The sequence below is a fragment of the Scyliorhinus canicula genome, chromosome 10, assembly GCF_902713615.1.
Source record: "Scyliorhinus canicula chromosome 10, sScyCan1.1, whole genome shotgun sequence".
In the NCBI taxonomy this organism is placed as follows: Eukaryota; Metazoa; Chordata; class Chondrichthyes; order Carcharhiniformes; family Scyliorhinidae; genus Scyliorhinus; species Scyliorhinus canicula.
The window spans coordinates 146,653,905-146,678,441 of NC_052155.1; the positions used below are offsets into that span (position 1 = coordinate 146,653,905).

The 24,537-nt window shown below is 50.6% G+C and overlaps 1 protein-coding gene across 1 annotated transcript in view; it reads right to left on the reverse strand.

Moving 5' to 3' along the window:
* The window catches only part of itga9 (integrin, alpha 9), a 632,947-nt gene extending 611,859 nt beyond the window's left edge, over positions 1-21,088 (reverse strand). The window contains exons 1-2 of the mRNA XM_038809824.1: positions 20,700-21,088; positions 20,129-20,256 (exon numbers count right to left, since the gene is read on the reverse strand). Of these exons, the coding sequence (XP_038665752.1) occupies positions 20,129-20,256; positions 20,700-20,878 (307 nt within the window). The 5' untranslated portion in view covers positions 20,879-21,088. The remainder of the gene's footprint in view (positions 1-20,128; positions 20,257-20,699) is intronic.
* Positions 21,089-24,537: the final 3,449 nt, after the last annotated feature.

Consider the following 24,537-nt stretch of genomic DNA (forward strand, 5'->3'; position numbering starts at 1 on the left):
GGGGGTAGTGCTAACCACTGTGCCACCATGCTACCCAATTGGACACAGTGGGCTGTCAGCGGCGGGTGCAGCTGCATGGTTGCCTTTCCGGCTGTGATCCCTGCCCGTCCATCCCAATCCCACAGCCCACTACCTGGCCACCCCGGCTTCTCCACCAGCACTGGTAGAAACCCCCCCCCGGCCAGCGACAAAACTGTCAGCAAACTATGGTGATGTTGGACACTTTCCGTACCCCGTCTCTCTCCCTCAGCCGCCACAACTTCCACTGCACGATTTTTAAAAGCACAAGTAAACTGCGTCATTGGGAACACGGCCCATCGGAGGTGGAGGTTCCGGAGAATACCGGGTCAGGCACGCTAATGACATGCAAACGATGTTTACTGTACGTGCATTCCAGAACACATTGACGCCGCTGGCAAGGTGACGGAGAATTGTGATTTGGCGTCAAATCGGCGCCCGCCACAATTTTGCCATCGGAACTATTCTCCACTTAATCGCGTTTCACGATTTCGGCGTCAGCCGACGGAGAATCCCGCCGATAGGTTTTAGGCGTGGGAGTCAGCTATTTGGCTCTCCAAGCCTGCCTCGCCATGTGATAAGATCATCGCTCATCTGCTTGTGGTCTCCGCTGCACTTTCCTCTCTTGACTGACAAAGTTGGCGAGACTGCGCCGTTGGTAGACAAAATTCTAGTCACCTGTCTTGAGTGCCTCTGACTGCGGGATCCTGGAAATGTCTCTGGCAGATCCCTGGATGGATCCAGAGGCTAAAGGTGATAACTTTGAGAACCATTGGTAAAGTGTGGCCACTAGGCCCAACTGGCAGTTTGTCTTTCTCCAACAGGCTGCAAGTGTCTGTCACCACCTGACAGGGCATTCCGAGCCTCCTCAGACACGGGTGTTCAGACATGTTGTGGAAGCTTATCCTCTGCCTGTTGACTCTGTGTGCCGGGTGTGGCATCCTGCAAGCTGCACCTCGCAGCTGCTTCCACTTCCTGGAAAGCTACCAGTCTTTGATCGACAGGGTATTTCTGTTGCTTGTCATCTTGGTCCTCAACTGAAGTCCAATCAAATCAGTGGCAGAGTTGGAGGATGGTAATGCCAGGGGGTGGGGTGTTAGTTAGGGGGTCATGGGAGTGGTTGGGTGGTGGGGACGGCTCAAGGGTTAGCCAGGGCAGGGTCATGGGGGGATGCATTCAGGGGGGTTGGGGAGGTGGTTAGGTCAGTGATGTGGTTGGGGGGTAGTTGGGTCATGGGTGTATTCAGCCTCTTTGGAGGGGTAGTCGAGTTTATAGATTAAAAGCCTGTTAAGTATCCTCTCGGCACAACTATCGTGGGCAAACCTTTTCTCACAAGCAAGTAGGAAAGCAAAAGTATAGAACTGAAGGAACAAGTGTGAGGAAAGTGAAATTGTTCCTCGCTTGATTCTTCAGGAGACTGTCTGATCTGTTCTGCAGCTGTGAAGGTCAGCAGTCCAGAGTGAGAAGGTAAGTTCAAAGTTTAAACAGGTCACACAAGGATAGTGAATTTGAACAGAGGGCTGCCTGAGATCACCATGCCAGGAGTGATCTTTAGGTTGCCAAGGGCTGGAAGGGGCAGTCCAGACATGGGACCCCCAACCTGGAGGACGGTACCAGAATCAACCCCTTACTCACCAAGACCACCCAATCCCTAGGACACTTGGGAGAGCTTCCTTCTGCAGCCTGGCCGTGGCAGAGGGGCACTTGAGCAATGGGCTATCCCCCTTGATACCCTCCCGGTCCATCGCTCCAGGACTGTGCTTGGCAATACTTAAACCAAAGCCCGCCTGATGGAGTTCCCGCCAATGGGTCAGAGCATAACGGAGGAGGGGAGGTTCCAGCTTCCAGCCCGTTAATTGTATTCAAATCAATGCAAATCAGCTCTGTGCATGTTCCCGCCAGCAAGGGTGTGTTGCCTGCTATGGCCGGAGGGATGGGAGCGGAGACTGGGGACGGGTCTGCCACCCGGCGCCAATCCCATTTTTGACCCAAAGTAGGATTTTCGCCCAATCGCAATTCCCGATCTTACCAGTAATAGTAATTGCAATCTCATGCTTGAGTGATTGGAATGCACTTAGTGATTGGAATGCACTTACCTCTCTTTGATACATATATAGTTGATACATAAACCATACAGTGCAGAAGGAGGCCATTCGGCCCATCGAGTCTGCACCGACCCATTTAAGAACTTACGTCCACCCTATCCCCGTAACCCAATAACCCCACCTAACCTTTTTGGACACTAATGGCAATTTAGCATGGCCAATCCACCTAACCTGCACGTCTTTGAACTGTGGGAGGAAACCGGAACACCCGGAGGAAACCCATGCAGACACGAAGAAGACGTGCAGACAGTGATCCAGCGGGGAATCGAACCTGGGACCCTGGCACTGTGAAGCCAGAGTGCTAGTCACGTGATGTGGTTGATTTTTGTAAACATTGGGGTTTCAGAACTTTGAATCACTCATCCATGAAGAGAGATGAATTAATCAAGGCTCCAGCTGTTTTGTGGAAGCAGTCACCCACAGCCTACTACTAGAAATTAATCAATGGGGACTTCAGGTGGTTTCCATGGAGTGAGTGGTCACACATTTGATGGCTCCCGCTCAAGGTGGAATTTTGTGGTCCTTCCCCACCCAATATGAGGGGTGTTTGATCTCAAAAGGTGCATGTGTACTGAAGGAATGTAATACTCCTCTGGTGGGACCGGTTTATGGCTTACCAGACAATAAGTATACCAAAAGGCAATAGCTTGACCGAGAGATTCATAGATGGTGGAGAGTGGTGGGGCTGTGCTGTTCCAGCAGCAAAGGAGGGAGGCCTCAGAGGACCTGGCTACGGTGGCGGAACTGCTTAGGGGGGTTATTGAGCATGTGGAGCAGAGGTAGGAGGCACAGAGCCTGGCAATCCAGAAGTTGGGAGAGTCGATGGGGGAGTACGGTAATCGACTGACTTTGTTGAAAATTGGAGGATCTTGAAAACCGCTCCAGGAAGCAAAATCTCCGGATCGTGGGGATGCCTGAGGGTATTGAAGGAGCGCAGGCCGGCAAGTATGTGACGAACATGTTGGAGAAGCTGACCATCCACTTGAGATGGATCGAGCGGACAGGGTGCTGAGAAGGAGGCCGTAAGCAGGGGAGCCGCCGAGATCGATGGTGGTGAGGCTGCATAGTTTTCTCAACAAAGAGAAGAATATGAGGTGGGCGAGGCAGACAAAGAAGTCCACCTGGGAGCAGAACGAGTTGCTGATTTACCAGGATCTGAGAGCGGAGCTGGCCAAGCGGAGGGCCGGTTGCAATCAGATCAAGCTCCTCTACAAGAAAGGAGTGAACTTTGGGGTTCCATACCCTGCTTGTCTGTGGGTCACGCACCAGAACCAAGAGTTCTATTTTGACTTGATGGAGGAGGCGAAGGACTTTACGAGAGAGCATGGGCTGGGAGGAGTGTGAGGACATTGAACTTTGGAGTGGTGTTTAGTATGGAGTATTGACTCACAGGGTGGGTGGATTGGCGAAGATTACGATGAGGGGAGCGGAGAGGGTGTGCCATTTTTCTTGTATGTTTTGGGGAATGGGGGTTGAAGGGTGGATTGGGGGATAAGGGGTAGCCAGAGGCCCTGGGCAGGGGCCACCATGCTAGCTGTTTTGGCTAGTTAACGGGAGTGAAGTGGGGGTTGTCAGGAGGAGGGTATGGGGAAGGGCGGAATGGGTTGGTTCCTTGTTTGGTTATGGGGAGTGGGGGTGGGGGGGAGAGATGCTGACGTGGGTGTGATGGGTGTGGCGCAGTTAGTCAGGGAGGGATGGCGGCAGACATCTTAGGATGGATCCGGAGAAGAGCGAGATGTGGACCAGGGGGAACTTGCTAAAGGGGTATGGCTGACCGGCAGGGAAGGGGTGCAGAGAGCCCCCTGCCCAGTTGATTACATGGAACACACGGGGGTTCAATGGGCTGGTTAAACAGTCGCATGTTTTGCACACTTGAGGGGCGGGATTCTCCTTTCACAGGACTAAGTCCCCATGCCGGCGGGAAAACCGGCGCAAAACACTCCGGCGTCAACACCACCCAAAAGTGCAGAACTCTCCGCACTTCTGGGAGCTAGGTGGACGGCGGAGGAGTTGGTGCCGCGACAGCCGGCGGCGAAGGGACTGTGCAAGTTTGCACATGCGCCAAAGTGCCGGTGCGATCTTGCGCATGCGGGAAACCACCGTCATGGTTCCGCGCATGCGCAGACCGGCCGGCGTATTCTGGCGCATGCGCTGGAGGTTGCCTTCTCCGCCCCGGCCATGGCGGAGCCCTACAGAAGTTGGCGCGGAAGAAAGTAGTGCCCCCATGGCACAGGCCCGCCCACAGATCGGTGAGCCCCGATCACGGGCCAGGCCACCAAGGGGGCCCCCCGCGGGGTCGGATCCCCCGCACCCACCTGAGGGCCACCCCAGCCGACTTACCTGCCAGGTCCCGCCCGGATAGAACATGTCCATTTCACGCTTGTGGGACTGCCCAAAACCGGACAGCCACTCGGCCCATCGGAGCCTGGAGAATTGCCAGGGGTGCCGCTGAAAACGACCCCCGACGGGCATGGCGTGAACCCCGCCCCTGCCCAAAAACTGGCGCCAGAGAATATGGCAGCCTGCATCAGATCGGCGGGGCAGGATTCGCGCCATCCCCCGGGGAACCTCCGATCCGGCAGGGGGTCAGAGAATCCCTCTGGAGGAGTTTTAAGGCAGATGCCATGTTTTTGTAAGAGACACACCTGAAGCTGGAGTAGAGGTCAGGCAAGGCTGAGGAAGGAATGGGTGGGGCAGGTGTTCCACTCGGGTTGGACATGAAGATGGAGGAGGTCAACAAGGGGCTGGTTTAGCACAGGGCCAAAAAGCAGGCTTTTAAAGCAGACCAATGCAGGCCAGCAGCGCGGGTTCAATTCCCGTACCAGCCTCCCCGAACAGGCACCGGAATGTGCTGACTAGGGGCTTTTCACAGTAACTTCATTTGAAGCCTACTTGCGCAATAAGCGATTTTCATTTCATTTTCATTCATTTCATTTCAGGTTGGCAGTATTGTAGCTGACCCCAGGGCAGACACGTGATGGTTAGTGGGAGGTAGGAGTATGTTCTGGTGAACGTTTATGCCCCAAATGGAGACGATGTGGATTTATTGAGGCGGTATTAGGGAAGATTCTGGACCTGGACACCCAGGGGCTGATAATGGGGGACGATTTTAACATAGTTCTGGATCCGAGGCTGAACCACTCGTCCCACAAGAGCTGAGGGGACCCCATGTGGCAGTTTGGGAGGCCGGGGGCAAAGGAGCTTGGGAGGCCGGGGGCAAAGGAGTTTGGGAGGCCGGGGGCAAAGGAGTTTGGGAGGCCGGGGGCAAAGGAGTTTGGGAGGCCTGGGGCAAAGGAGTTTGGGAGGCCGGGGGCAAAGGAGTTTGGGAGGCCGGGGGCAAAGGAGTTTGGGAGGCCTGGGGCAAAGGAGTTTGGGAGGCCGGGGGCAAAGGAGTTTGGGAGGCCGGGGGCAAAGGAGTTTGGGAGGCCGGGGGTAAAGGAGTTCTCGTACTTTTCGCATGTGCTCCTGGATTAACTTTTTGTAATGGATAAGGTGCTGTTTATCGAGGGACGTCGATTCGGAGTATTCAGCGATCGTGGTCCCTGGCCATGCACCACACTGGATGGATTTGCAGGTGGCACAGGGGAAGGTTCAGCAGCAACAGTGGAAATTGGATGAGGGATTGTTGGCGCATAAGGGGCTGTGTAAAAGGGTGGGGCGGCCATTGAAGCTATGTAGAGCTGAACAACACGAGGGAAATCACAGCCTCCACGCTGTGACAGCCAGTTAAGGCTGCAGTAAGGGGTGAATTCATCCCGATTTGGGTGCACAGGAGAAGGTGGAACAAGAGGAGAGAGTGAGGCTAGTGGGTGAGATTTTGAGGATAGACCGGAAGTACTCAGTTGTGCCGGAGGAAGCACTATTAAAGGAGAGAGAGAGGCTCCAGATGGAGTTTGGGTTGGTGACTACAGGGAAGGTGGTCGGCAGTTGCGGAGGGTCAGAGGGGCAGTGAATGAGTATGGGGGAAAAGCGAGCAGGATGTTGGCCTACCTGGAAGCAAGCAGCCACAAGGGGCCAGTTTAGCTCAGTTGACCGGACCGGGATACTCCCCTATCCGGCGGGGCAGGGGGGTCTCGGCAGGACGGAGTGGCGTGAACCACTCCGGCGTCGGGAATTCTCCGCACCTTTAGGGGCTAGGCCCGCGCCGGAGTGGTTCCCGCCCCGCCAGCAGGGGCCGAAAGGCCTTCACCGGCTGCTGATGTCATACCGGTGCATGCGCAGGGGAGGGGGTCTCTTCCACCCCCGCCATGGTGAAGGCTATGGCGGGGGCAGAAGAAAAAGAGTGCCCCACGGCACAGGCCCGCCCGCCGATCGGTGGGCCCCGATCGCGGGCCAGGCCACCGTGGGGGCACACCCCAGGGTCAGATCCCCCCAGGACCCCAGAGCCCGCCCGCGCCGCCAATCCCGCCGGTACCAGAGGTGGTTTAAACCACACCGGCGGGAAAGGCCTGTCAGCGGCGGGACTTCGCGAATCGCCGCGGGGATCCCGCCGACCGGCACGGCGCGATTCCCGCCCCTGCCGAATCTCGGGGGACGGAGAATTCGGGACACGGCGGGGGCGGGATTGACGTCGGCCCCGGGCGATTCTCCGACCCCCAATTCCGCCCCTGGTTTGTGATGCAGAATGAGGCGAACATCATGGGGTCAATTCCTGTATCGGCTGAGGTTATTCATGAAGGCCTCGCTTTCTCAACCTTCTCACCTGAGGTGTGGGGACCCTCAGGTTAAATCAACACCAGTCAGTCAGTTCTCTCCCTCAAAGGGGAAAGCATCCGATGATCCTCTGGGACTGCGGTGACTTTACTTGGGTAGGCACGGTAGCACAATGGTTAGCACTGTTGCTTCACCAGGGTCCCAGGTTCGATTTCAGGCTTGGGTCACTGTCTGTGCGGAGTCTGCACGTTCTCCCCGTGTGTGTGTGGGTTTCCTCCGGGTGCTCCGGTTTCCTCCCACAGTCTAAAGATGTGCAGGTTAGGTGGATTGGCCATGATAAATTGCCCTTAAAAACATTCGGAGAGGCTATTGGGTTACGGGGATAGGGTGGAGGTGTGGACTTAAGTAGGGTGCTCTTTCCAAGGGCCGGTGCAGACTCGATGGGCCAAATGGCCTCCTTCTGCACAGTAAATTCTATGATTCTTTGATTCATTCTATGAAGGGAAATTGGAAGGGTGAAGGATGAGAGGGTCAAGGTGGTGTCAAACCGACAGGGGTTGAATGGAGTATTTGAGGCCTTTTACAGAAGGCTGTATGAGTTGGAGCCTCCGCCTGGGGAGATTGATAGGAAGCGGTTCTTGGATGGGCTGGAGTTCCCGAGGGTGGGAGAGGCGAAGGTGCAGGGATTAGGGGCCACAATTGGGCTAAGGGAGGTGATGAACTGCGTAAGTCCAATGCAGGCGGGGAAGGCCCCGTGGCCGGATGGGTTTTCCAGACGAGTTCTATGAGAGGTTTGTTGCGGAGCTGGGGCCCCTGCATGTGGTGCTGTGTAATAAGTCGAGGGTAAGGGAGGTGCTCCACCCCAACATTGTCACAGGTGTCCATTTTGTAAATTTTAACGGATAAGGCCCTAGAGCAGTGTGGTTTGTACTGCACGATTTCATTGTTAAATGTGGATACGAAGTTGTAAGTGAAGGTGTTAGCGTCGTGCATAGAGGGCTGCTTGCCAGGCGTGATGGGAGAGGACCACTCGGGGAACACATTCTGGGCGTCCTAGGTACAGAGAAATCCCACCCATAGTCTCCCAAACAGAGAATCTCGCCGAGCATTTTCCATTACCACTTAAAATCTCAAAGCTCTTCACAGTCAATTACGTTTACACACAGCAAACTTTCACAAACAACAATGTGCTAATGAGCAGATAATCTGTTTTTTTTAATTGATTGTGAGATAAATATTAATATAATTTCCCAGCTCTTTTTCAAAATAATGTAATGGAACATTCTCCATTTATCCCACTGGCAGATTGGGCCCTTGTCCAACATCTGATCTGAAGGACAAACCTCTGACTGTGCAACATTCGCTCAGTATAGCAATGGAGCATTAGCTTGGAATTTTGTGCTGAAGTTCTGAAATGGAACTTAAACCCAGAGTATTTTTTCTGTATTCATTCACGGACAGGGGTGCTGGAAAGCTCAGCATTTGTTGCCCATCCCTAATTGCTCTTGAATCTGAATGGTTTTCAACCCATTTCAGAGAGCAGTTAAGAGTCAATCACATCCCGATTTTCCTGCCAAAGGCTTTTTTCAGGGAGATTGAGGGAATAATTATTTTGTTCATATGGGGAGGGAAGGTGGCCAGAGTTAGAAAGGTGCTGCTACAGAGGAGAAGGCAGGAGGAGGGTTTGGGTCTTCCGAAACTGATGTATTATTACTGGACGGCGAATGTGGAGAAGGTGCGGAGCTGGGTCAGAGGGGTTGATTCCCAGTGGGTCAGAATGGAGGAGAGTATGTGCAGGGGGTCGGGATTGAAAGCACTAGCAACAGCGCTGCTCCCGATGGCCCCGGGGAAATACTCAGGGAGTCCGGTAATAATAGCTTCATTGAAAATCTGGAGGCAGTTTCACCAACACTTCGGGTTGGGGGCAGGGTCAAGGGAAATGCCGATGCGGGGGAATCACAGATTTGAGCCAGGGAGGTGGGATGGAAATTTTCGGAAATGGGAGGAGAAAGGAATTAAGACACTAAAAGATTTGTTTCTTCGGAGTCGGTTTGCAGGATTGAAGTGTCATGTGAGAGTGCCTTTAAGCATTGGATGTTTAAGCAATGTACCTTTAAGAAATGGAGCAGCTCATATTACTGAAGTGATGTCAGAGGGTGGCGGGAGCTGAGCTGAGATCACTTCTGCTTTTGGTTTCAGGTTTGAGGAGAAAGCTGGGAGTGTTTGTGTGTTTTGCAAAAAGCAGCAAGAAGAAAACACAGAACTAGTCTGTTGATGTCTGAAAATCCAAAGACTATAAGTATATTGAATGTAACCTCATGTCTGTTGTTAAAGGTGAAGTCTTTTGGAGGTTTGAAGGAACATTTTGAGGGATTATTTAGTGTTGTGTTATTTTCGGGGTTATCTTTGAAGTAAGGGGTGCTAAGGGATCCAATGTTTATTTAAAAGGTTAAGTTGAGTTCATGGAATAAACATTGTTTTCTGTTTAAAAACCCACGTGTCCATAATTGTAATACCACACCTGGAGAACAAGCCGTGTGCTTTAATAGCAACAATATATTAAAGGGGCAGGTTGGTTGAACTCCATGATACATTTTGGGGTTCTGAAAACACCGCTCCCATAACAGAATGAGCTGGAAGCGAAGTATGGACTGGAGCAGGGGGAAACGTTTAGATACATGCAGGTTCGAGATTTTGCCAGAAAGGAGATACAGAGCTTCCCGGTGGAGCCGGCCTCCACATTGCTGCAGGAGGTGCTGATGACAGGGGGACTGGAGAAGGGGGTAGTGTCAGCGGTCTACGGAGCTATTTTGGAGGAGGAGAAGGCACCACTGGAAGGGATCAAAACAAAGTGGGAGGAAGAGTTGGGAGAGGATATGGAGGAGGGGTTCTGGTGTGAGGTGCTCTGGAGAGTGAATGCCTCAGTCTCGTGTGCGGGGGGTGGGGGGGGGGGGGGTGCTAATCACGTTCATATGTTTTGGTCCTGTCCAAAGCTGGAGGATTATCGGAAGAAGGTTTTTAGGGTAATTTCTAAAGTGGTGCACAGGAAATAGGACCTGGGCCCCCGGGAGGCTATATTCAGGGTGTCGGACCAGCCAGGGTTGGAAATGGGTGTGGAGGCAGATGTTGTAGCCTTCGCCTCGTTGATCGCCCGAAGGTGGATCCTGATGGGATGGAGAGCAACCTCTCCACCCTGTGCCCTGGTGTGGCAGGGGGATCTGTTGGAGTTCTTGACTCTTGCGAAAGTTAAGTTTGAACTGAGGGGAAGGATGGAGGGGTTCTACAATTCATGGGCATTATTCATTGTGCACTTTCAAGAACTGGATAACATCGAACATCAGTTGGGGGTATGGGTGGGAGGGTTGGGGGGAGGTGGGCTGTGTGAGTTAATGCCCTTTTTGTCATTTGTTTATGTGAACATGCAAGCGAATGTTTGGGGTTTGGTGGGAGGATAGGATCATTGTTATTGATATGGGGATTGTCATTGTTTATTGTTGGTGGGTGTAAATTTGGGAGATAATGTGAAAAAGGAGAATAAAAATATTTTTTAAAAAGAGTCAATCACGTTGCTGTGAATCTGGAGTCACATGTAGGCCAGACCGGATAAGGATGGCAAAATTTCTAACCCGAAAGGATATTAGTGCCACAAATTGTGTTTTACGACTGTCGATGATAGTTTCACGGTCACCATTAGTGAGACGAGGTATCAATTCTCAATGTGAAATTTTAGCAATTTCCACATTCTCAATCAAGACTAGCCCTAAGGCTTTGTGCCACAACCTGCGGAGTATTTGCAATCAAGTGAATGAATTAATCATGAAATAGATGTAAATGGGTAACATATAGTGGAGATTAGAGAGACATGGCTGCAAGGTGACCAGAGATTGAAACCAACATCCAGGAGTATTCAGTATTTAGAAAGGACAGACCAAAAGGAAATGGCAGTGGGTTGTATTACTGGTTAAAGAGGAAATTAACGCAATAGAGAGGAAAGATATTGGGCTGGATTCTCCGAATCTGCGGCTATGTCCGCAGGATCCGTCTGGACTTACGACCAGAAAGCCGGTGCCGCCCCCACCAATGCTCCAGCCGTTGGCAGCCGCGTCGTTTAAAGCCTCCAGCTGCAGAATGGCCTGGTCCGTAGCCACGCCGTACAGCATGGCGCCACCTGCGCGCGCACCCAGCCTGCCAAAAACTGTCCCCCTGTAAACATCCTCGTCACCCCCGGACCACCCCCCCACAAGTCCCCCCAAACCCTGCTCAAGCCCAACCTGCCAGCGAAACGGCTCCCCAAGCACCCCCCCCCCCCCCCCCCCCCCCCCGGCTCCCGACTGTGGTGGCGCTGGATACAGTCCACAGCGAGCTCGGTGAAAATTGTGAGGACACGTGCCCCACGCCATCAGGGACTCAGCCCCTCGCGGGTGGAGCATCGGGGGAGGGCCTCAGGTGACGTCCTGAGGCCGTCCCGACGGCGTGCGGCGCACTCCTCGAGTATGTTGTTTTTCCGGGGACAGAGCATCGGAAAAACGGCGCCGTCCCCATTTCCAGCGTAAAAAAAGAATTCTCCGGCCGATCACCAAACGCAATTTTGGCGGCACCGATCGGAGAATTCAGCCCATTAGCTCTGGCTATGTAGAATCTGTATGGGTAGAGCTGAGAAACACGAAGAAGCAAAACAACATTAGTGGGTGTCATAGGCTTCTGAGGCTTTATAAAGCACTAGTTAGGCCCCATTTAGAATACTGTGAGCAATTTTGGGCCCCACACCTCAGGAAGGACATACTGGCACTGGAGCGGGTCCAGCGGAGATTCACACGGATGATCCCAGGAATGGTAGGCCTAACATACGATGAACGTCTGAGGATCGTGGGATTATATTCATTGGAGTTTAGGAGGTTGAGGGGAGATCTAATAGAAACTTACAAGATAATGAATGGCTTGGATAGGATGGATGTAGGGAAGTTGTTTCCATTAGCAGGGGAGACTAGGACGCGGAGGCACAGCCTTAGAATAAAAGGGAGTCACTTTAGAACAGAGATGAGGAGAAATTTCTTCAGCCAGAGAGTGGTAGGTCTGTGGAATTCATTGCCACAGAGGGCGGTGGAGGCCGGGACGTTGAGTGTCTTTAAGACAGAAATTGATAAATTCTTGATTTCTCGAGGAATTAAGGGCTATGGGGAGAGAGCGGGTAAATGGAGTTGAAATCAACCATGATTGAATGGTGGAGTGGACTCGATGGGCCGAATGGCCTTACTTCCGCTCCTATGTCTTATGGTCTTATGGTCTTATATATAGACCCCCAAACTGTAGTGGTGATGTTGGGGATGGCATTGAACATGAAATTAGTGATGCATGCAATAAAGGAACATTTGTATTTCTGGGTGATTTTAATCTGCATGTAGATTAGGAAAATCAAATCAGTAACGATACAGCTGAAGAGAAATTCCTGAATGGGATGGATTTCTGGACCAATACATTGAGAAACCAACTAGAGTACAGGCTATCCTAGGCTGGGTACCGTGTAATGAGAAAGGCAATCTAGTTGTGCGATATGAGGATGAGCAACCATAATATGATAGAATTCTTCATCAAGATGGAGAGTGACATTGTTGATTCTGAGACTAGGGTCCTGAATCTAAATAAAGGAAACTGCAATGGTATGAGGCACGAGTTGGCTATTACGGACTGGAGAACGGTCCTAAAAGAATTTACACTAAAGGTAGCAAACATTCAAAGAGTGCCTCGGCAAACAACAACAATTGTTCATTCCTATGTGGCACAAAAATGAAATGATAAATTTTGCCAAACCATGGCTTACAAGGGAAATTAAAGATAGTATTGGATCCAAGGAAGAGGCACACAAATTGGCCAGAATTAAAACAGACCTGAGGATTGCCAACAGTTTATAATTCCGCTAAGGAGAAAAAAGGGAGTGATTAAGAAGGGGAAAATAAAGAACGAGAGGAAGCTTACAGGTAACATAAAAACTGACTGTGAAACCTTTCATAGGTATGTGAAGAGAAAAAGATTGGTGAAGACAAATGTAGGTCCTTTACAGTCAGAAACCGGGTGTTTTATAATGGGGAATAAAGAAATGGCTGACCAACTAAGTACATACTGGTTCTGTTTTCGCAATGGAGGACACAAATAACATACCAGAAATGTAGGGGAGCACAGGGTTTAGTGAGGGGGAGGAACTGAAGGAGATTAGTAGGAAAATGGTGTTGGAGAAATTGATGGGATTGAAGGCTGAAAAATCCTACAGTCTGATGATCTACATCCCAGAGTACTTAAGGAAGTGGTCCGAGAAAAAGTGGATGCATTGGTGGTTATCTTCCAAGATTCTATAGACTCTGGAACAGTTCCTGCTAATATAACCACTACATTGAGGAACCAACTAGAGAACAGGCCACCCTAGGCTGGGAACCGCGTAATGAGAAAGGCAATCTAGTTGTGCAATATCCCTTGGGAGATATCTAATATTGGAGGGTAGCTAATATAACCACTATTTAAAAAGGTAGGTAGAGAGAAAACAGGGAATTACAGACCAGTCAGCCTGATGTTGGTCGTGGAGAGAATGCTAGAGGCCAATATAAAAGATTCTACAGCAGAGCACTTGGAAACACTGGTAGAATGGGACAGAGTCAGCATGAATTTACGAAAGAGAAATCATGGTTGGCAAATTTACTGGAATTCTTCAAGGATATAACTAGTAGTGTTGAAGAAGAGGAGCCAGTGGATGTGGTTTATTTGGGCTTTCAGAAGGCTTTCGTTAAAGCCCCACACAACAGAATCACATGTAAAATTAAAGTGCATGGGATTGGGGGTAGTGTGTTCAGATGGATAGAAAACTGGTTGGCAGTCAGAAAACAAAGAGTCGGTCTTTCCAACGGCCAGGCAGTGACTAGTGGGATACCACATGGATCGGTGCTAGAACCCCAGATATTCACATTATATATTAATAATTTAGATGAGGGTACTAAATGTAATATCTCCAAATTTGCAGATGACACAAAGGTGACTGGGAGGGTGAACTATGAGGAGGATTCAGAGATGCTTCAGTGTGATTTGGACCGGTTGAGTGAGTGGGAAAATGCATGGCAGGTGCAGTATAATGTGGATAAATGTGAGGTTATCCACTTTGATAGCAAAACAGGAAGGCAGATAATTATTTGCATGACCATAGAGTGAGAGAGGGGAATTGTAACAAGACCCGGGTGTCCTTGTACTCCACTCGCTGAAAGTAAGCTTGCCGGTGCAGCAGGCGGTAAAGAAGGCAAATGGTATGTTGACCTTCATAGCGAGAGGATTCAAGTACCCGGGGCCGGACGGGTTCCCGGTGGAATTTTATAAAAAGTATGCGGATCTGGTGGGCCCCCTGTTGGTGCGAGCATTCAATGAGGCATGGGGGGGGGGGGGGGGGGGGGGGGGGCTTTGCCCCCGACGATTGTCGCTGGGCACTGATCTCTCTGATCCTGAAGCGGGATAAGGACCCCTTGCAGTGTGGATCATACAGGCCAATCTCGCTCCTCAATGTGGATGCTAAGTTGCTGGCGAAGATCCTGGCCACCAGGATAGAGGACTGTGTGCCAGGGGTGATACACAAAGACCAGACAGGATTTGTCAAGGGACGGCAGCTCAACACGAATGTGCGGAGACTGCTAAATGTTATCATGATGCCGGCAGTGGAGGGGGAGGCGGAGATAGTGGTGGCGCTGGATGCAGAGAAAGCGTTTGATAGAGTTGAGTGGGGGTACCTGTGGGAGGTGCTGGAGCGGTTCGGATTTGGGGAGGGATTCATCAAATGGGTGAGGCTGCTCTACGCGGCTCCGATGGCGAGTGTAGTTACCAATGGAAGGAGATCGGAGTACTTTAGGCTCTACCGTGGGACCAGGCAGGGGTGCCCCCCACCCCCCCCCCCCCCCCCCTTGCTCTTTGCAATGGCGATTGAACCTTTGGCTATGGCGTTGAGGGAGTCAGGGAGATGGAGGGGTCTGGTGCGGGGTGGGGAGGAACATCGGGTATCGCTGTATGCGGACGACCTGCTGTTGTATGTGGCGGATCCAGAAGGGGGAATGCCGGGGGTGATGGAGCTGTTAGCGGAATTTGGGGGCTTCTCGGGCTATAAGTTAAATTTAGGCAAGAGTGAGGTATTTGTAGTACACCCGGGTGATCAGGAGGAGGGAATTGGGAGGCTCCCGTTTAAGAGGGCAGTGAAGAGTTTCAGATATCTGGGGGTGCAGGTGGCCAGGAGTTGGGGGACTCTCCATAAGCTTAATTTTACCAGGCTTGTGGAGCAGATGGAGGAGGAATTTAAAAGGTGGGACATGGTGCCGCTATCGTTGGCGGGTAGAGTGCAGTCCGTCAAAATGACAGTTCTCCCGAGGTTCTTGTTCCTTTTTCAGTGTTTGCCCATCTTTATCCCTAGGGCCTTTTTTAGAAGGGTGACTAGCAGCATCATGAGCTTTGTTTGGGCGCATGGGACCCCGAGGGTGAAGAGGGTCTTCTTGGAGCGGGGTAGATGGGGGGGGGGGGGGGGGGCTGGCGTTACCCAATCTCTCGGGGTATTATTGGGCGGCCAATGTGTCGATGGTGCGCAAGTGGGTAATGGAGGGGGAGGGGCCAGCATGTAAACGGATGGAGAGGGCGTCCTGTGGAGATACAAGCCTGGGGGCCCTGGTAACGGCGCCGTGGCCGCTCCCTCCTACGAGGTATACCACGAGTCCGGTGGAGGCGGCTACCCTCAAGATTTGGGGGCAGTGGAGGCGACATAGGGGAGAAGTGGGGGGCTCGATGGAGGCTCCGTTAAGGGGGAACCATAGGTTCGTCCCGGGGAACATTGATGGGGGATTTCAGGGTTGGTACAGAGCGGGCATCAGACAGCTGAGGGACCTGTTTATTGATGGGAGGTTTGCGAGCCTGGGGGAGTTGGAGGAGAAATTTGGGCTCCCCCCGGGGAACATGTTCAGGTATCTGCAGGTAAAGGCATTTGCTAGGCGGCAGGTGGAGGGATTCCCTTCGCTTCCCGTGAGGGGGGTGAGCGACAGAGTGCTTTCGGGGGTCTGGGTCGGAGAGGGGAAGATATCTGATACCTACAAGGTTATGCAGGAGGCGTCAGTCGAGGAACTGAAAGCTAAGTGGGAGGGGGAACTGGGGGAACAGATCGAAGACGGGACATGGGCTGATGCCATGGAGAGGGTTAATTCTTCCTCCTCGTGTGCGCGGCTTAGCCTCATCCAATTCAAGGTGCTGTACCGGGCCCACATGACTGGGACGAGGATGAGTAGGTTCTTTGGGGGTGAAGACAGGTGTGTCAGGTGCTCGGGGAGTCCAGCGAATCATGCCCATATGTTCTGGGCATGCCCGGCACTGGAGGAGTTCTGGAAGGGGGTGGCGAGGACGGTGTCGAGGGTGGTGCGATCCAGGGTCAAGACAGGATGGGGACTCGCGATTTTTGGGGTTGGGGTGGAGCCGGGAGTGCAGGAGGCGAAAGAGGCCGGTATGCTGGCCTTTGCGTCCCTAGTAGCCCGGCGAAGGATCTTGCTACAATGGAAGGATGCACGGCCCCCAAGCGTGGAGACCTGGATCAATGACATGGCGGGTTTCATTAAGCTAGAGAAGATCAAATTCGCCCTGAGAGGGTCGGTACAAGGGTTCTTTAGGCGGTGGCAACCTTTTCTCGACTTTCTGGCTCAACGATAGGGTACAGGGACAGTAGCAGCAGCAACCCGGGGGGGTGGGGGGGAAGGGGGAGGGAAAAGGTGTTGGGGGGGGGGGGGGGGGGGCGGACGATGACTATGTTTGTTATTTAATTTAAATTTATTTTTAAGTTCTTCTGTTGTTCATTGGGGTTGGGGGGTGGGGGATGGGATACATGCGTCGATACGGTCTGGGGGTGTTACAGTTATTATGGGTTATTTTGTTGAATTTCATTGTTTGTCGTTACGTTTTATATTTTCTGTAAAAAATTCCAATAAAAATGATATTAAAAAAAAAATAAGTTAAATTTAGGCAAGAGCGAGGTACTTGTAGTACACCCGGGTGATCAGGAGGAGGGAATTGGGAGACTCCCATTTAAGAGGGCAGTGAAGAGTTTCAGATACCTGGGGGTGCAGGTGGCCAGGAGTTGGGGGACTCTCCATAAGCTTAATTTTACCAGGCTGGTGGAGCAGATGGAGGAGGAATTTAAAAGGTGGGACATGGTGCCGCTATCGTTGGCGGGTAGAGTGCAGTCCGTCAAAATGACGGTTCTTGTTCCTCTTCCAGTGTTTGCCCATCTTTATCCCTAGGGCCTGTTTTAGAAGGGTGACCAGCAGTATCATGAGCTTTGTTTGGGCGCATGGGACCCCAAGGGTGAAGAGGGTCTTCTTGGAGCGGGGTAGAGATGGGGGGGGCTGGCGTTACCAATCTCTCGGGGTATTAGTTGGGCGGGCAACGTGTCGATGGTGCGCAAGTGGGTGATGGAGGGGGAGGGGGAAGCATGGAAACGGATGGAGAGGGCGTCCTGTGGAGATACAAGCCTGGGGGCCCTGGTAACGGCGCCGTGGCCGCTCCCTCCTACGAGGTATACCACGAGTCCGGTGGTGGCGGCTACCCTCAAGATTTGGGGGCAGTGGAGACGACATAGGGGAGAAGTGGGGGGCTCGATGGAGGCTCCGTTAAGGGGGAACCATAGGTTCGTCCTGGGGAACATTGATGGGGGATTTCAGGGTTGGCACAGAGCGGGCATCAGACAGCTGAGGGACCTGTTTATTGATGGGAGGTTTGCGAGCCTGGGGGAGTTGGAGGAGAAATTTGAGCACCTCCCGGGAAACATGTTCAGGTATCTGCAGGTAAAGGCATTTGCTAGACGGCAGGTGGAGGGATTCCCTTCGCTTCCCGCGAGGGGTTGAGTGACAGGGTGCTTTCGGGGGTCTGGGTCGGAGAGGGGAAGATATCCGATGTCAACAAGGTTATGCAGGAGGTGGAGGAGGCGTCAGAGGGGAGGGGGGGGGGGGAAGAGGGGGGGGACGATGACTATGTTTGTTTATTTAATTTAAATTTATTCTTATGTTCTCTTGTTGTTATGGGGGTTGGAGGGGTGGGGGGGATGTGATACATGCGTTGATACGGTCTGGGGGGGTGTTACAGTTTATTATGGGTTATTTTGTTGCATTTCATTGTTTGTCGTTATATTTATATTTTCTGTAAAAATTCCAATAAAAATTTTTTTTTTTTAAATTTCTCTAGTGATATTTACTTGCATGCTAAACTAATGATGTATGTGGTAGCAAATACAATTGGCGGGATTCTCCGTTCCTTAGTGTTGACGCCAGGGCATGATTCGTGAACTTGTTCACGACAGCAAAACTGACACCGCACCTGGACCGATTTAGCGACCGTTGAGGGGCTAACACTGGCGCCACGTGGAACACAATCTATTCTAATGAGAAACGGTGCCAGATTTGCCGGATTCATGATAGACACTCAGGAGGCTGACAAGCTGCAGCCGCACATTCACACTTCACTCCCCACACACACACCAATCCAGCCAACAGGATGGCACTTGTTGCGCTGGAACGCACCCATCCTGTTGATGGGTCGCCTGTGGCCAGAGGGCACCGAGGGGGGTGCCCTGGGGGGACACCCATACGACCCGTGGCCCTAAGTCAGCGGTGCGCGCAGCCACATGGCTGCCTTGCAGACTGCGGCAATGGTGTTCCATGCCCGTCCACCCCAACCCCGCAGCCCACCTCATGACCACCCCCCTCTACCTCCCGCCACCACCCCCCGGCCCTGGCAGAAGCCCCCCGACCACCAACACAACAGTCAGCACACTATGACAAGGTTGGGCACATTGCGTTCCCGCCCTCCCCCCCCCCCCCCCCCCTTCAACAGGCACGGCGCCTGCTTCACGATTTTTAAAAGCACAAGTGAACCTTGCCGTCAGGAACCCCCCCCCCCCCCCCCACTGTATGTGCGGAGTGCAATGCTGTCGAGGCACCAGAGATTTGCGATTTGGCGTGAAACCGGCGGCCACCACGATTTTGGTGTCAAAATCGATTCTTCGTCCAATTATGTTTCCCGGTTCTGCCTTCAGCCGACGGAGAATCCCGCCCAATATATTTTTAATACAGAACATGCAACGATAAGCAATAAATGCTGCCGTGTTCTGTATGAACCATCAAAACTGTAGAAGGGGAGATTTACCCAGTTCCCAGCTCCAAGACAAAGTTCTTACAAGACCCTAAACTGGCCGCTCTAGAAGCTCCAGTCTGGTCATAAACACCCTGAAGGTGATGATAACTCCTTCAAGGAGGTTAAACCAAGTGCACACAATTGTGTATAAATCAGAGCCTCACATGCAAAAGGTGTTGATGGTTAATTCAGACTTTACACCCCACTCCCTGACTCAAAGGATCAAACCTTTTTTATTAAAAGTTGAATTAAGAAGCTTCAGGTATTCATTATATTAATTTCACAAAATATTTTGATAAATATCCGTGATTAACAAACATATTTAAATATATTACTGCATGGAATAACCTTTGATGGTAAAGGTTTTAGGGCTAATGATGGGACTATTCGTAATTCTGAGTGAGAGATTGGGTCTTAAGGTCACCCTCCCATGGTATAATTTGACACTTCATTCAAATGCATTCAATGTGTTCAATACTGCAACCTTTTGCTTTTCTGACCAAGGCAGTGCCTGTAGCTTATGCATGATACGAACACGCTCTCTAAAATCATCTCAGGACACTTTGTCGAATGTCTCATCCTTTTAAAACAATCCTGTTTGATTGTCAAATGAGCAGAAATAAGGCAGTGCTCTGTATGGTAAAGGCTGGACTGTGTGTGTGTGTGAGAGAGAGGAGAATGTTTAACAGCTTAGGACAATTTATGTAGGTATTAAATGCTGGGAGGTACTAAGAAAATCCTCCACAATGACTCACACAAGCAGATTTACTCAAGACACTGGTCCAACCATTTAATTAATCCCATCACATACAGATCATAGCTTAGGAAGAGAGAACTTTCCCCTACTTGAAATCATTTAAAGTTAAATTTAACCCCCCCACCAACCCTTCTTCCAGTTCCCAAGTCAACCCCACTCACAAACAGGGTAGGACACTTGGCTATGGGTCCGCAAGGAAATAGCACAGCGGTTTTCTTTTTAAAAAATGCTTGCAGTTTTCTCCAGAGTTATAACATGGGCAGTCCAGCAGCAACAGTGACATAGGCACCAGAATGGTTTCATTACAGATTGATGGGGGCTTTGCATCTCGCTGTGTAAGCTTTCGTCGAAACTGCACCGTCATAATTCAGGAAGGAAAGCCAGTTCCAAAAAATAAACAGAGGTTAACGAGACTAACCTCGACCCAGATCCAACTCTGTACATCTCTTCTCAGGATTACTGTGAATTCGACATTTATACAGGGCTCCCGGGGACAGCACAGATGAGCTGTAAGTAGAGTTAGCCTGGGGGGCCCCAACCAGAATCCTGCAGAAAATACATAGGGAGAGAAAATCTGTCTGAAATAAGCATTTTCAGGTCCCAATAAAGTAAAATGCAGATAGAGGAATTCAGTTCCTGCTAGCCATTGGCAAAAAGTAAATCCATTTTTTAAAAACTGGAAGAAACTGGAGACTGGATGACTCTGGCTGGACTTTTCTGGCTGAAATTGCTTAGTGCATGAGTTTACTAATCAAATGCACTGGTCCCGAGCCAGCGTTCATTTTACCTCCAGAATGACATTATCAGATAAACAACACAGCTACACAGGAATCTCTCCCTTAAACTGCAAGGAAATTACATTGACACGGATTGGAACTTCCTCCAATTAATACCGTTACAGGAGCTGAACCGGGGGGTGGGGGGGTTTCAGACGCAGTAAATGCTTTCGAACTGTTTTCGAACTTGCTGCCACTTCTTCACCTACTCACCACCGTGTGTTGTCGTGGAAATGTTCCAGTACAGAATATCCAAAGAAAGTGCCACTGGTTCCCCGAAACACGACTGGGTGATCCAGGTCAATGTTGTACGTGTGCACCACCAACCCAAACCAAATTAAAGCCACGCAGAATCTCAATAACTTCATGTCCTCTCCAAGCAGCCCATCCATTCCCCTCTTCACCAGAAGCCAAGGAGAGTGAGAGAGGGTAAAAAAAAATGTTCCTTCTGGCGTCTGGGGCAATAAAAGTGAACTCTCAGGCGCGATCCAAATAAATCCTGAAGGCGAACCAGAGAATCTGGTCAATTGGCAAATCTGGCCGCTCTCCGATCCGAGGTTCTGATCCACTCTCACATACTGCTGGCTGCTGAGAGGGACAGGGGTTTCTACCCTCTGATCATCTGATTAACTGGGAGTGGGCTGGGAAGAGGCAGAATCTAACCAGAGGGGCAAGGGCGCCACACACCGGCTGCTGACAGCTTACATTTATTGCTGTTTCTCCAGCGTTAACCGTTTGCTTTCACAGCCCAGAGTGAAATGCAACATATCAATTATTTTTTTTAAGTTGCTGAAGATGTCGCTGTACAATTCCCAGACAAACCTCATAAAGCTGGATGTCGCTTGCTTGAAACCTACCGAAATAAAAACAATTTGCATTTCTTTCCGTAGAAAAGCACTTCATGGACAATGAATCTTTTTCTTTGAAAGGAGTTACTGTCCTTATGGTAGACGAGTATAATCATAATAATCTTCATAATAATCTTTATTGTCACAAGTAGGCTTACATTAACACTGCAATGAAGTTACTGTGAAAAGCCCCTAGTCGCCACATTCTAGCGCCTGTTCAGGTACACAGAAGGAGAATTCAGAATGTCCAGGGGCTGGTTTAGCACACTGGGCTAAATCGCTGGCTAAAAGCAGGCCAAGGCAGGCCAGCAGCACGGTTCAATTCCTGTACCAACCTCCCCGAACAGGTGCCGGAATGTGGCGACTATGGGCTTTTCACAGTAACTTCATTGAAGCCTACTCGTGACAATAAGCGATTTTCATTTAATTTCAAATGACCTAACAGCATGTCTTTCAGGACTTGTGGGAGCGAAATCCCTTAGGAATCAAATGAGATGAATGACCAGATGCCCAGTTGTCTTGTTTTCAGTAGTACTGAGGGAGGACTGAGCCAAATAATGCCATGGGATCTATACTATCCATCTGAACAGTTTAATGCCTCAACTGAAGACAGCATTTCCACTGGTATGGCACTTCTTCTGGAGTAACTGTGGCGCATCTACAGCAGTACTTTTTTAAAATTTGTTTATGGGACAAATTGCCTACATTGCTGTGGGTCTGGAGTCACATGTAGGCTGGACCGGATAAGGATGGCAGATTTCCTTCCCGAAAGGGGCATTAGTGAACCAGATGGATTTTTTATGACAACCGACAATGGTTTCATGGTCCTCATTAATAATTCCAGATTTTTATTGAATTTGAATTTCATCTGCAGAGGTAGGATTTGAACTTGGATTAATCTGTGCCACTGGTTTCCAGTCCAGCGACAATACCATTACACCACCATCTCCCCTGAGTCCAACCCAACAAGAAAGGATGCATTGTTGGAGCTGGCTCTTGAACCACATAGATAATAATAATAATAATCAAGTGTCAGTGGGGAATATTCTGGAGATAGTGATCATTGTACCATAAGGTTTCGGATGATGATATAAAAAGATAATAGCCAATCCAGAGTAAAAATAATGAAGTGGAGAAGAGCCGTCTTCAATGGGGCAAGAACAGATGGACAGGAACACAAGGTTGTCAGAAAAAACCGTAGATGAACAATGGGCTACCTACAAAACAAAATAGGTCCAGACTTCGTCCTGGCATATTCCCTTAAAAGGCAACACAAGGTAAGACAAACAAATCCCGGATGAAAGGGAGAGAGAAATGAAGAAAAAGTATGCTTATGACAGGTGTCAGGTAGAAAATACAGTTGAGAACAAAGAGGAATACAGAAGGTTCAGAGGGAGATGGAAAAGGACATTAGAGAAGTAAAGAGGGACAATGAGAGAAGACTGCCAGCCAACATAAAAGGAAATTCCAAAGTCTTCTACAGGCATATAAATAGTAAAAGGGAGGTAAAAGAAGGAGGGCCGATTAGAGACTAAAAGGGAATTTACACATGGAGGGGGCAACATGGCTGATGTATCGAATTAATGCTTTGAATCCGTCTTTACTAAGGAGGTAGGTGCTGCCCAGGACATGTAGAAATTCTTCCCTAGAAGGGTTCAATATTGATAAGGAGGAAGTGTTGAATAGTTGTCAATACTTAAAGTTGGCAAGACACCGAGACACAATGAGATGTGACCAAGGATATTGAAGTAAGTGAGAATGGAAATTGCGGGGGCGCTGGTCATAGTCACCAAGTCATCTTTAGACTCAGGGGAGGGGACAGTGGACTGGAGTATTGCAAATCTTTGAATCGCTACAGTGCAGAAGGAAGTCATTCAGCCCATCGAGTCTGCACTGACCCTCCGAAAGAGCACTCTACCACTCCCTGCCCTGACCCTGCAACCCCACCTACCCTATACATCTTTGAACACAAAGCGCAATTTAGCATAGCCAATCTACCTAACCTGCACAACTTTGGACTGTGGAAGGAACCCAGAGCTCCCCGAGGAAACCCACGCAGACACGGGGAGAAAGTCGCCTAGGGACGGAATTGATCCAGGGTTCCTGATGCTGTGATGCAGCAGTGATAACCACTGTATCACCCTGCCGTCCTATAGAACATAGAACATAGAACAGTACAGCACAGAACAGGCCCTTCGGCCCTCGATGTTGTGCCGAGCCATGATCACCCTACTCAAACCCACGTATCCACCCTATACCCGTGACCCAACAACCCCCCCCCCCCCCCCCCCCCTTAACCTTACTTTTTTTAGGACACTACGGGCAATTTAGCATGGCCAATCCACCTAACCCGCACATCTTTGGACTGTGGGAGGAAACCGGAGCACCCAGAGGAAACCCACGCACACACGGGGAGGACGTGCAGACTCCGCACAGACAGTGACCCAGCCGGGAATCGAACCTGGGACCCTGGAGCTGTGAAGCATTTATGCTAACCACCATGCTACCGTGCTGCCCTATGTTGCAGCCTTGTTCAAAAAGGTTTGTCAGGATAGCCCCAGCAATTAAAGACCATTCCATTTAACATCAACGGTGGGAAGTTTCCAGAAAGAATTATTCACGATAACATTAGAAGCCACATGGAAAAATGTAGGTCAATTCAGAAGAACCAGCATGGACTTCTAAAGGGAAAATTGTGTTTAAATAACTTGCTAGTGTTTTTTGAGGAGACAACAGAAAGATTAGAGGGTAAGGCTGTTGATGTGGGGCACCTGTGCCATGTCCTCGCAGACCTGGCACCACACGAAGAAGGAGGACACCCACTCCCGATGGCCGTCAGGTTCACCACAACCCTGACCATTTACGCTTCAGGATCATTCCAGGTCTCCAGCGGGGACCTGTGTGGTATCTCACAGGCCACAGCCCACAGGTGCATCCAAAGGTCATGGGTGCCCTGTATGCCTGGGTGAAAAACTACATCATCTTTGACATAGACCAAACCTAACAGGATGCCCAAGCAACAGGTTTCTCTGCCATCGCTGGGATGCCATCCAGCAGGTCCAGGGGGTAACAGATGCCATGCATGCTGCCCTGCGCTCACCGGGCCATCTGGGGGTGCCCAATACTTCCTGAACATACAGCTCGTGTGCAACCACCAGATGAAGATCATGCATGTGTACACGCTTTCCGGGGAATGTCCAAGA